This window comes from Bombina bombina, chromosome 4 (genome assembly GCF_027579735.1).
Source record: "Bombina bombina isolate aBomBom1 chromosome 4, aBomBom1.pri, whole genome shotgun sequence".
In the NCBI taxonomy this organism is placed as follows: Eukaryota; Metazoa; Chordata; class Amphibia; order Anura; family Bombinatoridae; genus Bombina; species Bombina bombina.
The window spans coordinates 227,970,371-227,987,951 of NC_069502.1; the positions used below are offsets into that span (position 1 = coordinate 227,970,371).

General features: G+C 38.3%; 1 protein-coding gene across 5 annotated transcripts in view; it reads left to right on the top strand.

Annotated features, from left to right (window-relative positions):
- PAK2 (p21 (RAC1) activated kinase 2) overlaps positions 1–15,538 on the top strand; it is a 505,361-nt gene extending 489,823 nt beyond the window's left edge. For all 5 annotated transcript variants that reach the window (XM_053709811.1, XM_053709810.1, XM_053709809.1 and 2 more), the window contains one exon: positions 11,202–15,538. In XM_053709811.1, the coding sequence (XP_053565786.1) occupies positions 11,202–11,288 (87 nt within the window). In that variant the 3' untranslated portion in view covers positions 11,289–15,538. The remainder of the gene's footprint in view (positions 1–11,201) is intronic.
- The last annotated feature ends 2,043 nt before the right edge of the window (positions 15,539–17,581 follow it).

Below are 17,581 nucleotides of genomic sequence, written 5' to 3' on the forward strand. Positions count from 1 at the left end.
GCTATACAAGTAAAGCTGTAGTGATTAGTTCAAAAGATGAGCACTTATCAAATAACACTACTAATGAGTACATATACTTATTAATACATTCTGCTTAGTAACATAAGCCACTGGAAAGAGTCAAAAGAATGAACCCTAAAGCTTATGACTCATGGGTTTTACACAGAGGGTATAGTATACTGCATCATGGTTTAACCTGTGCAGCTTGGCTGTGGAATTGCTTGATGGTCAGTGCATAATTTGTATATGCCATCAAAATGACCTAACACATGCTTAGTATCTTATACAAAGAGATCTTGTCTGAGGGGAAGGAACAGAACAATATACATCTGGGTAGGAAACATTATGGAAGATTAGACCCCAACTAACATCAATTCAACATGTAATTGCAAAATGAAAAGGCAACAGAAACGTGGTTAACACAGAAATTATCTGTGCACTGAAGTCAATATAATCGTCCCTTCATTTAGCATGTGAGCTCTCAGGCAGCAGAACACTAGGTTACCCCAGTCCAGATTTGGGAGGTGAGTCTGGCATAGTAGGATAACCCTGACTTCTTATCTGACCTATGTCACTGTTCCTGAGAAGCACTCACTTGGGGGTATGTGCCAAAATGTTCTCCACTCGTTATCTCTCCGGTGACTGAAGAGAAGAGATTTATAAGCATTAAGGGGTCTATAGCAAAAGAATAGCTGTCCTCCATGCTAGAGCAGGTAGATTAGTTGAAGTGAGGCAGTCCCAGTGATATGCCGTGCATGGTTTCCCTCCTCACACTCAACCCACACCGTGCCGATCAGCCCTTATCCTCCTAAATGCTGTAGGGAAGTGGTGTACTGTCCGCAGCCCAGAGAGCGCAGATTGTCGGGAGCTAGGCTTAACCTGAGGAGTGAAAGCTGGCCCACTATCATTCCGTGTCACTGCTTCAAAAATAATAGTAACAGGGAGCAAGTATCGATGGTGTTGGCCTGTTATGGAGGACAGTGAGTCAGAGAGTCTTAGGATAGTGCCGTTAGACACTAATAGCAATGGTCGGTCCTGCTTCCCCTCAGAGGCTCCATTAGCCACCCCATCATCACTCATAGAAGCACATACCTCAGTTTTCTTTGTAACAGCTGCCGCAAGATTATTCCGAACAGGCTGAGGCTGAGCTGGGGGCGCAAGTAGCTCCGTGCTATAGGTTTGATCTCCAGGGTTCCTAGGGCCAGCTAAGATGAGTGTGGGAAGGCAGTAATTTCCCATAGTCCGGTATCACTGGGGTCTCTGTTACAGCCGGAGGGGTAGCCCTCCCATATGCCCTCTTGACCAGGTTGTGCTCTTGAACTCTTAGTGGGTGTTTAGATGGAGACTGAGATTGCTCGATCAGTGGCTGCCCATTACACAATAAAGCATATAGGTCTCTCTCCAAGCTTCTGAAATGGTCTCGTAGAAGCCGGTGCATCTGAGCTTCGCATCTGTTGACCGCTTCCATGTGCTCACTGGGAGGTAGATATGTTAGCTGCAGAAAGTCCTTTAAGCCTGCTCTTTTTAACGAGCAGAGGTTAGAGATTGCAACCCAGTAGGGATTGCCTTACCCGGATAACCGGGGGAGGTGTTGAAGTCCCACGAGGAGGCCGCCGCCAGAGACCTCAACGGTCTAGATCAGCGCTCATGGGTCATTAAGTCAGCAAATTTAAGATAGATCAGTTCAGTAGGTTATACTGCAGATATATGTAGTGTTTTTTCCTGTAGATGCTGCAATTATCTTTATATAATCGGCTTGTACAGATTCTCTCCTAGAGCTCCTGATAATACGTCCTGTCATGGGCGCCGCCTAGACACGCCCCCTGTATGTTTAGTTTTTAATATTGCAAAATATTATTTTTCTTTTTATGAGGGATGTAATGCTTCCCACATTCTAGGAGATTATTCGTATTTTAGTGTTTACAGTGTGTCCTGATATAGGAGTAAAGATTAACACAGTCAACTAAGTGTAATCTACTAGTGAGCTTTGGTCCAACAAGTATGGGTTAACCTATAGCTAACAGGAGTATATCCTGTGACTTTGGGGAACATGTGTAATAAAAGGTCTTACCCACAATCTGGCACCCTGGAGTTTGGTTATTGGCACTTCTGGGTACAAGATAAGAGTAAGAATTAGTCTAGTATACATACAATATAAAACAGTCAAAATTGTGTTCCCTGAACAGGAGTGTATTACTAACAGTTTTATGTAGAAACAATGAACAGTGCTAGGCCTGCTATACTCACCCCCCCCCCCATAAAGGATATGTAACATTGAAGAATGCAACCCTCAAAGGGGTTTTGACTGATCTCCAGTCCATTATTTCAGCTCCAACAAGCTTTGTTTAATGCAGGAGAACTTTAATGCCCGACAGCTCTCTTCAGCTCTCTTCTTCCTCTACCTGTTCTTCCACGCCCATTGATTCATTCAGAGGTAAGCAAACATCTCCTATGTGTCCAAAAATACTTGAAGATGTTTTGGTTTGTCAAATACGTCCTGGATATAGAAGTGACACCGACTGTCCTCCCGCCAACAATTCCTTGCAGTAAGATGAGAATTCTCTGTGCTGCTTCTCCACTTCTGCCGAATAATCCTGGAAGTTGTGAATTTTCTTTCCTTCAAAGGTGAGGTCTGGGGTTTGTCGGTAGGCCCTCAGTAGCAATACTTTCTTTAAATTCGAGATACCTGATAATGACCTGTATGGAGACGGACTGATTTCCACTTTTCTGCTGTGTACCTCCAATCCTGTAAACTCTCTCTCTGCAGTGCATGGTATGCTAGTTTGTGGAATTTTCAATAAGTTATGGAATATGGTCTCGGCAAGCTCTAGCAAGGACTAGTTTGGAAACTATTCAGGGAAACCTATTATTCTAATGTTCTTGCACCTTGACCTATTTTCTAAGTCATCCAGTTTTTCCTGTAGGATTTTATTTTGTGGTTGCAGATGCACTATGCTGGCAGTTGATTCTTTATGGTGAACCTAGTCCCCCGCAACCTTTTAAAAAAAAAAAAAGGCTCTCGAAGAAGCTCTTTAAATCTGAAGTTAAAGACATTCTAGATTGTAATTGCTCAATTGTTGGCAGAAAGAGAGCTAACAATTGAGATGGGGTGGGTGTCTTGCGTAGGTACTTCAGTGGTTTCAATTGACACTGTTGATGTTGAGTGTGTCTCAGCTTGTTGTTTAACTCTCCTGTCTGGTTGCTTTTGTTTTCCTGACATATTCACTCCCAGAGACACAAAGAGCAGCTCACTGCAGAGGTCACAGATGTGTGCAGGTATTTCCTGTTAAAACAGACAAGAGTCAGTGACTGCAAAGTTGAATATAGTAAGGTACCATTTCAGCTGTCGAGCTACACAGTTTGGCCAATACAGCAATATGGCATATAATATATATGTTGTGGCCTGATTTGGACCTAGTAGAGGTTAGCTGGAGCCTTGCGTTACAGTTGAAGATCCTCTACACAATAGCAAGATATGTATCTAACACTCCCTTCCACTAAGCAGAGTGTTATTTCTTTCATGTAATTAGCAAGAGTCCATGAGCTAGTGACGTATGGGATATACATTCCTACCAGGAGGGGCAAAGTTTCCCAAACCTTAAAATGCCTATAAATACACCCCTCACCACACCCACAATTCAGTTTTACAAACTTTGCCTCCGATGGAGGTGGTGAAGTAAGTTTGTGCTAGATTCTACGTTGATATGCGCTCCGCAGCAAGTTGGAGCCCGGTTTTCCTCTCAGCGTGCAGTGAATGTCAGAGGGATGTGAGGAGAGTATTGCCTATTTGAATGCAGTGATCTCCTTCTACGGGGTCTATTTCATAGGTTCTCTGTTATCGGTCGTAGAGATTCATCTCTTACCTCCCTTTTCAGATCGACGATATACTCTTATATATACCATTACCTCTGCTGATTCTCGTTTCAGTACTGGTTTGGCTTTCTACAAACGTGTAGATGAGTGTCCTGGGGTAAGTAAATCTTATTTTCTGTGACACTCTAAGCTATGGTTGGGCACTTTATTTATAAAGTTCTAAATATATGTATTCAAACATTTATTTGCCTTGACTCAGAATGTTCAACATTCCTTATTTTTCAGACAGTCAGTTTCATATTTGGGATAAATGCATTTGTTTCAATCATTTTTTCTTACCTTAAAAAATTTGACTTTTTCCCTGTGGGCTGTTAGGCTTGCGGGGGCAGAAAATGCTTCATTTTATTGCGTCATTCTTGGCGCAGACTTTTTTGGCGCAAAAATTTTTTTATGTTTCCGGCGTCATACGTGTCGCCGGAAGTTGCGTCATTTTTTGACGTTTTTTTGCGTCAAAAATGTCGGCGTTCCGGATGTGGCGTCATTTTTGGCGCCAAAAGCATTTAGGCGCCAAATAATGTGGGCGTCTTTTTTGGCGCTAAAAAATATGGGCGTCATTTTTGTCTCCACATTATTTAAGTCTCATTTTTTATTGCTTCTGGTTGCTAGAAGCTTGTTCACTGGCATTTTTTTCCCATTCCTGAAACTGTCATTTAAGGAATTTGATCAATTTTGCTTTATATGTTGTTTTTTTCTTTTAGATATTGCAAGATGTTCCACGTTGCAACTGAGTCAGAAGATACTTCAGGAAAATCACTGCACAGTGCTGGAGCTGCCAAGCTAAGTGTATCTGCTATAAACTTTTTGGTATCTGTTTCTCCAGCTGTTATTTGTATTGCATGTCATGTCAAACTTATTAATGCAGATAAAATTTCCTTTAGTACTGTTACATTACCTGTTGCTGTTCCGTCAACATCTAATTTTCAGAGTGTTCCTGATAACATAAGAGATTTTATTTTTTAAATCCATTAAGAAGGCTATGTCTGTTATTTCTCCTTTTAGTATACATAAAAGTCTTTTAAAACTTCTCTTTTTTCAGATGAATTTTTAAATGAACATCATCATTCTGATACTGATAATGGTTCTTCTGGTTCAGAGGTTTCTGTCTCAGAGGTTGATGCTGATAAATCTTTGTATTTGTTCAAGATGGAATTTATTCGTTCTTTACTTAATTAAGTGTTATTTGCATTAGAAATAGAGGATTCTGGTCCTCTTGATACTAAATCTAAACGTTTAAATAAGGTTTTTAAATCTCCTGTAGTTATTCCAGAAGTGTTTTATCTCCCTGATGCTATTTCTGAAGTAATTTCCAGGGAATGGAATAATTTGGGTAATTTATTTACTCCTTCTAGACGTTTATGCAAATTATATCCTGTGCCATCTGACAGATTAGAGTTTTTTGGGACAAAAATCCCTAAGGTTATGGGGCTGTCTCTACTCCTGCTAATGTACTACTATTCCTACGGCAGATAGTACTTCATTTAAGGATCCTTTAGATAGGAAAATTGAATCCTTTCTAAGAAAAGCTTACTTATGTTCAGGTAATCTTCTTAGACCTGCTATATTTTTAGCGGATGTTGCTGCAGCTTCAACTTTTTGGTTAGAAGCTTTAGCGCAACAAGTAACAGATCATAATTTTATAGCATTATTATTATTCTATAACATGCTAATAATTTTATTGGTGATACCATCTTTTGATATCATTAGAGTTGATGTCAGGTATATGTCTCTAGCTATTTTAGCTAGAAAAGCTTTATGGATTAAAATTGGAATGCTGACATGTCTTCTAAGTCAACTTTGCTTTCCCTTTCTTTCCAGGGTAAATAATCATTTTCGTTCCTTTCCTCACAACAAGGAACAAAAGCCTGATCCTTCATCCTCAGGAGCGGTATCAGTTTGGAAACTATTTCCAGTTTGGAATATATCCAAGCCTTATAGAAACCTATAGCCAGCTTCTAAATACCTATGAAGGTGCGGCCCTTATTCCAGCTCAGCTGGTATGGGGCAGATTACGTTTTCTTCAAAGAAATTTGGATCAATTCCGTTCTTAATCTCTGGTTTCAGAAACATTGTTTCAGAAAGGTACAGAATTGGCTTCAAGTTAAGGCCTCCTGCTAAGAGATTCTTTTCTTTCCCGTGTCCCAGTTAACACAGCAAAGGCTCAGCATTTCTGAAATGTGTTTCAGATCTAGAGTTGGCTGGAGTATTTATGCCAGTTCCAGTTCTGGAACAGGGGCTGGGGTTTTATTTTATCTCTTCATTGTACCAAAGAAGGTCAATTCCTTCAGACCAGTTCCGGATCTATCATTATTGAATCGTTATGTTAGGATACCAACATTCAAGATGGTTACTGTAGGACTATCCTGCCTTTTGTTTAGCAAGGGCATTATATGTCTGCAATAGATTTACAGGATGTGTATCTGCATATTCCGATTCATCCAGATCACTTTTAGTGTCTGAGATTCTCTTTTTAGACAAGCATTACCAGTTTTGTGGCTCTACCGTTTGGCCTAGCCTCAGTTCCAAGAATTTTTTTCAAAAGTTCTCGGTGCCCTTCTTTCTGTAATCAGAGAATAGGGTTTTGGTATTTCCTTATTTGGACGATATCTTGGTACTTGCTCAGTCTTCTCATTTTCGAAGAATCTCATACGAATCGACTTGTGTTGTTTCTTCAAGTTCATGGTTGGAGGTTCAATTTACCAATCAGTTCATTGATTCCTCAGACAAGGGTAACCTTTTTAGGTTTCTAGATAAATTCAGTGTCTATGACTCTGTCCTTGTCAGACAAGAGAAGTTTAACATTGATATCAGCTTGTCAAAACCTTCAGTCACAATCATTCCCTTTGGTAGCCTTATGCATGGAAATGTTGGGTCTTAGGACTGCCGCATCAGATGCGATCTCCTTTGCTCGTTTTCACATGCGACCTCTTCAGCTCTGTATGCTGAACCAATGGTGCAGGGATTCCTCAAAGATATCTCAATTAATATCTTTAAACCGATTTTACGACACTCTCTGACATGGTGGACAGATCACCATCGTTTAGTTCAGGGGGCTTCTTTGTTCTTCCGACCTGGACTATAATCTCAACAGATGCAAGTCTTACAGGTTGGGGAGCTGTGTGGGGGTATCTGACGGCACAAGGGGTTTGGGAATCTCAGGAGGTGAGATTTCCGATCAATATTTTGGAACTCCGTGCAATTTTCAGAGCTCTTCAGTCTTGGCCTCTTCTGAAGAGAGAGTTGTTCATTTGTTTTCAGATAGACAATGTCACAACTGTGGCATACATCAATCATCAAGGAGGGACTCACAGTCCTCTGGCTATGAAAGAAGTATCTCGAATTTTGGTTTGGGCGGAATCCAGCTCCTGTCTAATCTCTGCGGTTCATATCCCAGGTATGGACAATTGGAAAGCGGATTATCTCAGTCGCCAAACGTTGCATCCGGGCGAATGGTCTCTTCACCCAGAGGTATTTCTTCAGATTGTTCAAATGTGGGAACTTCCAGAAATAGATCTGATGGCTTCTCATCTAAACAAGAAACTTCCCAGGTATCTGTCCAGATTCCGGGATCCTCAGGCGGAGGCAGTGGATGCATTATCACTTCCTTGGAAGTATCATCCTGCCTATATCTTTCCGCCTCTAGTTCTTCTTCCAAGAGTAATCTCCAAGATTCTGAAGGAATGCTCGTTTGTTCTGCTGGTAGCTCCGGCATGGCCTCACAGGTTTTGGTATGCGGATCTTGTCCGGATGGCCTCTTGCCAACCGTGGACTCTTCCGTTGAGACCAGACCTCTTGTCTCAAAGTCCTTTTTTCCATCAGGATCTGAAATCCTTAAATTTAAAGGTATGGAGATTGAACGCTTGATTCTTGGTCAAAGAGGTTTCTCTGACTCTGTGATTAATACTATGTTACAGGCTCGTAAATCTGTATCCAGAGAGATATATTATAGAGTCTGGAAGACTTATATTTCTTGGTGTCTTTCTCATCATTTTTCTTGGCATTCTTTTAGAATACCGAGAATATTACAGTTTCTTCAGGATGGTTTAGATAAGGGTTTGTCCGCAAGTTCCTTGAAAGGTCAAATCTCTGCTCTTTCTGTTCTTTTTCACAGAAAGATTGCTATTCTTCCTGATATTCATTGTTTTGTACAAGCTTTGGTTCGTATAAAGCCTGTCATTAAGTCAATTTCTCCTCCTTGGAGTTTGAATTTGGTTCTGGGGGCTCTTCAAGCTCCTCCATTTGAACCTATGCATTCATTGGATATTAAATTACTTTCTTGGAAAGTTTTGTTCCTTTTGGCCATCTCTTCTGCCAGAAGAGTTTCTGAATTATCTGCTCTTTCTTGTGAGTCTCCTTTTCTGATTTTTCATCAGGATAAGGCGGTGTTGCGAACTTCTTTTGAATTTTTACCTAAGTTGTGAATTCCAACAACATTAGTAGAGACATTGTGGTTCCTTCATTATGTCTTAATCCTAAGAATTCTAAGGAGAAATCGTTGCATTCTTTGGATGTTATTAGAGCTTTGAAATATTATGTTGAAGCTACTAAGTCTTTCCGAAAGACTTCTAGTTTATTTGTTATCTTTTCCGGTTTTAGAAAGGCCAGAAAACTTCTGCCTTTTCTTTGGCATCTTGGTTGAAATCTTTAATTCATCTTGCCTATGTTGAGTCGGGTAAGACTCCGCCTCATAGGATTACAGTTCATTCTACTAGGTCAGTTTCTACTTCCTGGGCGTTTAGGAATGAAGCTTCGGTTGATCAGATTTGCAAAGCGGCAACTTGGTCCTCTTTGCATACTTTTACCAAATTCTACCATTTTGTTGTATTTTCTTCTTCTGAAGCAGTTTTTGGTAGAAAAGTACTTCAGGCAGCGGTTTCAGTTTGAATCTTCTGCTTATGTTTTTCATTAAACTTTATTTTGGGTGTGGATTATTTTCAGCAGGAATTGGCTGTCTTTATTTTATCCCTCCCTCTCTAGTGACTCTTGCGTGGAAAGATCCACATCTTGGGTAGTCATTATCCCATACGTCACTAGCTCATGGACTCTTGCTAATTACATGAAAGAAAACATAATTTATGTAAGAACTTACCTGATAAATTCATTTCTTTCATATTAGCAAGAGTCCATGAGGCCCGCCCTTTTTTGTGGTGGTTATGATTTTTTTGTATAAAGCACAATTATTCCAATTCCTTATTTTATATGCTTTCGCACTTTTTTCTTATCACCCCACTTCTTGGCTATTCGTTAAACTGAATTGTGGGTGTGGTGAGGGGTGTATTTATAGGCATTTTAAGGTTTGGGAAACTTTGCCCCTCCTGGTAGGAATGTATATCCCATACGTCACTAGCTCATGGACTCTTGCTAATATGAAAGAAATTAATTTATCAGGTAAGTTCTTACATAAATTATGTTTTTTCAGTTCGGCGATGTGCCTTAGATTGGCCCTTTGCGTCTGTGTTTATAATGGATAGCTGCCAAATGCGCTTTAGCTATGTAAGGGGAGGTAACAATACGGCGGGTCTCCGCTGCTCTGTTTGAGTGAGCCGACTCACCAAGTCTGTGCCGGGTTGTCTGTTACTCTGATGCGACACTATCTGCAGTATGTATGTATGCTCATCTACTTGGGCAATTGCTGTGCGGGGGCAGGAAGTGCACTGTGTTGCCAAAGTAATCCCTGCACCGGTTATTCTCTTCAAAGCTGTTCACTGCTTGGCCAGGGATCCGACAGCTTGCTTTTTCTGCTTCGGATAAGATTCCCCTGAAACTCCTACCAAGGAAATAAAGCTTTTGGGGCTCTTAGACCGGTAATTTTGTATTGTTTTAGGAGCTTAGGTTACAGAGCTCTTCACACCTGCTGCCGATCTCATCAACTGCCCACCAGAAGTCCACTGTCCTTTAGAGACTGCTTTTCGTCAGGATAGTTCTGGTGCCTCTGTGCCTGTTCAGTAACATACCTGCACCATTTCACGTTTGATCTTTAGACTTCAGTGCTTGGATATTGGATACCACGTGTTGACTTGTAGACTCTCACCATCTTATAAAAGAAAACTAAATTTATGCTTACCTGATAAATTCCTTTCTTTTATGGTGGTAAGAGTCCACAAGATCCTCCCTATTTTTGTTCTAACTAACGGTTCTGGCATGCACCTCATTTGCACAGCTTTATTCTTCCTGCGCTTTTTTTTTTTTTTCTTCTTTTCTTGGCTATATTGCAAAATAAGGGGAAAAGGAGTTGGAAGAAATTAAAGCTCTTGGTATATTGGGTAACTTTTTCCTGCTTCCTGGTGGAGTTTAATCCTAAATGTCAAGGCTTGTGGACTCACCCCCATGAAAGAGAGGCAAGCATAGATTTAGTTTTTTTTTCTGCAGTGCTTACACATACTCATTCTATAAGGACAGTGTCTGCTTCTGGTTGAAGCAGATATCTCTTCTAAGGACCTTAGTGAAGCTGCAGTGTCCGTCAAAAGCATGTGAGTGTTTATTCACACTTTCAGCTGTAAAGTTTGTTTTGGCTTTCCCAAAAATATGTTTTCAACTTCATTTGCCTCTATTTGTTTCTTGTTTGTTTGTATTCCTTTGTATTTACTGCTTTGCTAATTATTTATTGGTGAGTGTGACCGGATACACAAAAATAAATACAGGTACAAATTCTGGATTCCAAAATCCAGACTGTCATTACCGGTTTCCTTGGTTTGGTTTTTGTGTTCTAAAATGCAAATAATGTCTATATTTATTAAAACAGCTCTTACCTTTCTGATTACAGTACTATGCTAACTATCTTTCTGGTGGTACAATGTATTCAAAAGTATTAAAACATGTATAAAACTACCTTTAGGTTGCATGTATAAGCTGTATTATATTTAAAGATTTCCTAAATGACATAAGATGTTGTTTACACTTGATCCCACCCCCTCTCCTTTTTTACAGACACAAATATACAACTATTCCGAAATTAAATCCTTTTCCAGCCACAGTTTAGATAAAGGGTTTTGTACCTGTAATATTTAATTCCCCTCCTCCCTCCAGGTTAGAGATTTACATACTCAATAATTTTAGTTTATTTTCCCTTCACTTTGAATGTCATACTTCAGGTCTAAAAGGTTTATTTTTATTATGCAGTACACTTCATTCTCTGCCATAGCTTGGGTTACGTGGTAGATGACATTGAGTAGGACAAGCCAAATCTCTGCATGGAAATGGAACTGTTCTCTTTACTATTTCAATGTGTTTTACATTTTTCAATGTAAATGTGAAGAGCTAGTTTTAACTATAATTGTTTAACTTTTATATGTCTAATGTAACCAACATATATATTTTTTTTTTCCACACAGCATCCGTTCCTGAAACTTGCAAAACCACTATCTAGCCTAACGCCTCTAATTCTGGCTGCAAAAGAAGCAATGAAAGGAAACCGCTAACAGAAAATTTGCCAACCATTTCACCAGTGGCCTCATTGTTACTCCCCCTACACCTTCTTACGCCCTTAAAATTCTAAAAGTGCCACTCCTACCAAAGTCGTAGGGCAACCAAGACAGCAGAATCAACTACGTCCTGTGAAGAAACAGACTCAAAATCAAATTTTCCCCTTGCCAAGGGGTGTAAAGTACTGAAAGGAGACGGCACACCAAGTGCATCTTCCTTCAAGAAAATAAGAATAAACTATATATGTGGCCTTTCTGAATCCCTGTGATTTAGGGATTCAACTGCATTATGGGGATTCCTTTTTTATTATCTTGTCCTTTCGTCTTCGTGTGAGGGCAATGCTCTTGTTTTCTGGCCTTATCTTGATACTTGAATAACTTGCACGTATTGGTGGCAGAGCTAGTATTTTCTGACTCTGTGCTGGCTCTTCGGGTTCTACACACTGTCCATGTATCTGGATCTCACATTGTTTCTGAATAAAATTGTCTCTTTTTTTTTTATACTCCGCCTTATTCCAGAAGCAATGACCACCTACCTCCCACCACCACCTTTAATAAATTTTATGCCTAAGGTGCCAGGAATGCATTGCTCTGCAGTGCATCACTAGTTCATCTTTAAATTCTAAAAGTTTAATTGGATGTTACTTTTCAATCCTTATTTTTTTTTTTTTTTGTTTCTCTTCTATAAATCTGTTTATTCTGCAGTAAAGAAATGGCTGAAGGACATTGCTGGTAATTTGTATGCTAAAATGAAACAAGCTACATTATGAATGTGCATAGAACAGGTGAAATGTTGTCCTACATGAAAAGCCAGTTTTTTCATGCGTCCTTAAAGGGAGTTTTTTTGTCATTATTCAACAGATTTTAGATTACCTTTTTATATTCTCCTGAGGGTACACTCTTTTCTGTGCTTGTCCAACATAATTAACAAAAAATGCCATACTGAAAACATTGTATGTTACATCCTTGACATTCTCTTCAGTGGGTTCAACAACTTTATCAGTCTTCTACAATTGAAGAAAATGTTCTTCATGATTTCAGTTAAGATACACTGTGGTTTGTGTCATTAGAGTCTGTTTGAAATGAACATACAGCTATTTTTATGAGCATGACACTTGTCCTTGAAAACACAATACAAACTCATTGGAGAATATAATCGGAAATGTGAAATCTCCAAACCAATACTGTTTTTGTTCTGTAGTTTATTTAAAAAGAATATCACACATGCAGTAATAGAATGTAAAAGTGAAATTGTAGCAACATTTACATGATAAATATCTATTTTTCTCAATCATTGTGAAGTCTTCATCAGATTATAGTAAAGGATATCTGACTCAGATTTGGTTTTATAGAAGGGTTCTAGAATTCCAGTATTTGTGACTATTCTACACCTGTTCTCTGTATACTTATGTAATTTAGTCTTGAAGTGAATGTAAAGTCTTATCTAAAAATACTCCTAAAAACAGGGGCACTTTCATTCTTTAAACTTTGCATCTTTATGGAAAGCAGACCGGCGAACCTCCGCCCGCAGCTCCTACTGTAGTTAGCAGATCAATGACTAATCCGGCTTCCTCCAAAAGTTGCGCGGCCCCTTTGGCGTCCAGATCGTGAGGCACGCAACGATTGGTGGAAGCCGGATTAGTCATTGATCTCCTAACTACAACAGGAGAAGAGGGCGGAGGATTGTGAATCTGTTTTCAATAAAGAAAGGTAAGTATTTTAAAAAAGAAGCTTTAATGTAAAGTTTAATGAATTAAAGTGCACCTGTTTTTAAGTTAATTTTCAATACTGGGCACTTAGTCATTAAACTTTACATTCACTTTAATATGTGTAATTTTGCTGTAGTATTTTGATTATTTTGTTTTGTTTAAATGCAGTTCTAAAAAAACAACTCCAGTAAATTGCTAAGTAAACTTGGAGACTAGTTTTTCTACTCATTCTCTACAAGCCATTTAATTTGCATTTACCGAATGTTGCCTTCTTTATATGCCTTACAAAAGGGAACGTTAGTACCATATTTAGTATTAATTCTTGTTCTTGTGGTGTTGCTTCTGACTTTATCTCATTGGTGATAACCGTACACAAGAGACTAGGTGTGTAAATGTAGACATTTTTCAATGGTTATAAATTTAGTTTTATGAGACTATAAATGGACGGTGGTGAAAAATCCCTAGATTCTTTTCTTATCTTTTCTGATATTCATTTCTTGTCTTCCATCTTATAGTGTTTTCTTGAGGCAATAAAACAAGTATTACATTACAGTTTGTAATATATGCTGAAGATTTACAGAGTACATTATACATATCCAGGCACTTCAGGCGCTTCAGCAGTTGGATGTTTAAAACATATCTGCTTTAATGACATACATTGATTATTGTTGTAGGTGACAGTCCTATGACTTCTCTTTGTATTTTTAAGGCCAAACCCTCAGCATTCATATATAAAGCAGCCGCTGCCTTGGGTACATTAAATTGTTGCCTTAGTCTTACTTCTGCTCATGACTGTTACTACTTAATGTTTTATTTGTGGCATATTTTCTTATTTTTTGTCAGATTAATTTCTTTGATCAGATACCTGTCTTGTTTTGAGCCTGTGGTGTTAGGATACATATTATATGTAATTGTTTAATTTCTAGAAACAGTTTAGACACAGCTGTATGCAGAGATAATTATCTGTTCCTTATGATCTCTTAGGTTTAAGGTTCCTGCTTTCCAAAAAACGTGCCTCTCCTTTTGTATCTACTACACAACAGTGTAGTCCATACACACTTCAAATACAGAGTATGGTATAATAAGTTTGAGATATGGAGCTTAACTAGTGTAGATGTAAATCATTATTTCATAAAATATTATTATTGGTAGAAGTATTCTTAAATTCCTTACCATGTATATTAGAAGTAATTTACTGCTTGTATAAGCTGAAGAACTGGGTATTGAATTGTGTTTTGGGTTCAGACTTTTTTAGTTGACTGATTCAAACCAGATTTGCAAAAATACTACACTTTTTAAAGTTGCAATAGTATTAAACTTCTAAAATTTCTAGAACATCCATGCAAACTAGTATCAGGTATTATTTTGCAAGAATATTTTGTATTTCATTGATCAAGTCAACAGAGAACTTACATTTTTATGATCCACAATTACTGTTGTAAAGAAAAACACAGGTTGTTTTCTACAAGTTGAAACCATAATATATATATATATATATATATATATATATATATATATATATATATATATATATATACTACACAATCTCATTAAAAATTTTAATTGAGATGCTGATATCAAAAGGAAAACGTTTGTGGTTATAAAATGAAAGTCAGCTTGCAAAATTATCTGCTATTTGCTTAACCTTTTGGGTGTGAATATTGTGTCAATATTATTGACTTGTGCAAGGAATATCATTTATTGATGTTGAAAAACATAGTGTGCTTAATTGAGTGCATCTGGTTCTTTGTAAGGTTTTAGTCACATATGACCACATACAAGCAAAACCTATCTAAACATATTTGCCTTCAGTGAAGATTAGTTTTTGTATTAAAATTGGGTAGCATGTCTCGTAAAATTATAGCTTTCAAAATATTGGATTATTTTTAAGTCCTTTTTAATTTACTGTGGTTTGGTCCCGAAAGCACATTTTAATGGTGGAAAGTACCCCATTGAAGATACTGTGCATTGTTGGCTATATTCTGTTTGGAAAGCATATTTTAGACTCTTTCACTAACCAGCATTACAATTTGAAGTGTTCTAGAGAAAAATATGGTTACTTTAACATAAGGGATATTACCATGAACCTTTCAAGTGATTGTCTATTTTTTTTAGGTTAGGAATTGTTTTCCCATTGCAATTTCAGGTTTAGTTTAGACAGCACTGGTTACAACAGAAATATGTTCTGATTAGCCCAATGGACCATGTCTATATGCAGCCTAAAATGTAGTTTGAAAATGTTATTGTGCTTTTACTTTACCAGATTGTATTTCAGCAACAGCCCACATGGTTTTCAATTGTCCATATAAAGATAATACTCTCAAAATTATATTTGGCCACAGATAGTCTTTGCATGCCAATGTTATGTTTTGTTGTTTTTGTTTTTTCTTGAATATTTTTTTAAAAACTGTTATCCCTTCTGTCTAATTTAATCCCTTCCTTTTATTTAATTGTTAATTTGTTGCGGCAATAACTACTGAATCATTTGTGTGCGTCATCTTGGCTTTAAATAAAACATTTTGGTTGTTTTTATTTTAATAGTGTGTTTCCTAGTTATTATTTTATACATTATAAGTACACCAAGGACCATGTCCTAACACATGGGATCACAGATCAATATTTCTTTCTAATGGCAGTGAAAGTCCACAAAAACATTCATAACATGTGGGAATACTTCACCTGGCCACCAGGAGGAGGCAAAGACACCCCAAACAGATCATTTAAGTCCCTCTCACTTCCCCTACCCTCCCAGTAGTTCTTACCATGTGTCATGGAGGTAGGCAGAGATAGGTGCTCTGCTTAAAATTAATTAATTTGATCATCAAGATATTATTTTATGCTCTCATATGGATAGTATTCCTTCAAGAAAGCTGGTGGGGTATTTATCCATGTAATTCTCTATGTTGAGTCTTGGTATATGCTAGTTCTGGTCGTCGCTGGGATTTCCCATACCTCTACCAGCTACTCTATGCTAAATCCCCTATCAGGAAAGGCAGTGTAAGTTACACCTAATTTTCCTGGACTAGATGATAGGTAATGTTAGACTTAACACAAAATTACAATGGCCCTCTCCAATTTGCAAGAATATAATTGTTAGGTTGTGTATCTACCCCACAATATGGATATTTATTCAATCTCGATTGGGATTGGTGCTTTGCATCAAAAGGAAATCCAAACAAATTGTGGAAAGGAAAGAGATTACAAACAAAAATGTTCTTGTCATAAAATCTATGTTGGGACGACAACATGGAAACTGAAAGTAAGACTGATGGAACACCTTGTTACATCAAAAATGCAAGCAAAGATAAAAAAAACGGAAAGACAATCTCACAAGTGTTGCATCCCACTTTTTTTTTTATTGAGGTTTAATGTCATGACATACAACAAGCTAAAACAAATGTCAAATGCAATACGCTAATACAAATAATTTCTATAGGCAATGATGGAATAACATGTCAATTGGAATGTTGACCCTCCAAATTTCACAGAAGGCCACTCTTGGGCCTTATAAGACTAATACAAGTTAAAGAGGGTACTCAGAGATAAGAGAGGCCACTCTTGGACCCCATTGAGGAAACCTCTTTTCTTTTTTTAGACACGATGAGTCCACGGATCATCTTAATTACTAATGTGATATTCACCTCCTGGTCAGCAGGAGGAGGCAAAGAGCACCACAGCAGAGCTGTTAAATAGCTCCTCCCTTCCCTCCCACTACAGTCATTCTCTTTACCTCTTCCTATCATTAATGTAGGCAAAGTGAGGTGTTAGATTAGATTCTTCAATCAAGAGTTTATTATTTTTAAAGTAGTACCAGAGTGTGCTGCTTTGTCCTAGGGTGTAGCCATAGTCCATATCAGTCTCTACAGTAGAGCTTTGGTTGCTTTAGCAATGGCAACTTGTGGGACATAATTCTCACTGCACCTCCCATAATTTACTTGCTGCCCTTATCCTTTAGTCTGAGATATTTTGGTCAAACCTGAGAGCTGTCTTTACTGCCAGGCTGAAGACAAGGTAAGTGCTGCCTTATTTTCTGGGGATAAGGACTCAGAAATTTTGAATAGCACATCATACACATAAGGGGCTCTTTTTATCTAATTAGTGCTTTATGTGGGGACATCGTTTCTTTTCTATGAGAAAGATATTAGGGGCAGTGTTTTGAACAGGGCACTGGGGCTGGAGAAAGCGGTTGTTTACTCTGAGGAGTGTTATTAATGGCCCCGGTGGTTTCATAGTAAGGTATGTACGGTGTAGTAGGACACGCCCACGATGGGCGGTCCTTCCGTTTTGTTTTGGCGCCATTCAGTAGCGCTTCAAGTTCTAAGTCAGTGCGCAGATAGCCGGGCGGTTCTAGAGACGCATGAGAGACATGCGTTTCTAGTGCAGACACGGAATGTTCCCTGCATCAATTTGTTGGCTGGCATTTTCAAGCAGTATCTCTGGAAGGAGAAAGATTGTTTTGAAGGGGCCGATTAATCGTTTTTGAGTACATAGGATAACGTTAATTTGTCATTCTGCAGCAAAAAAGAGAGAGAGAACCATTTTTAAATTTAAAGTGACAGTAACGTTATTTACATTTAATTT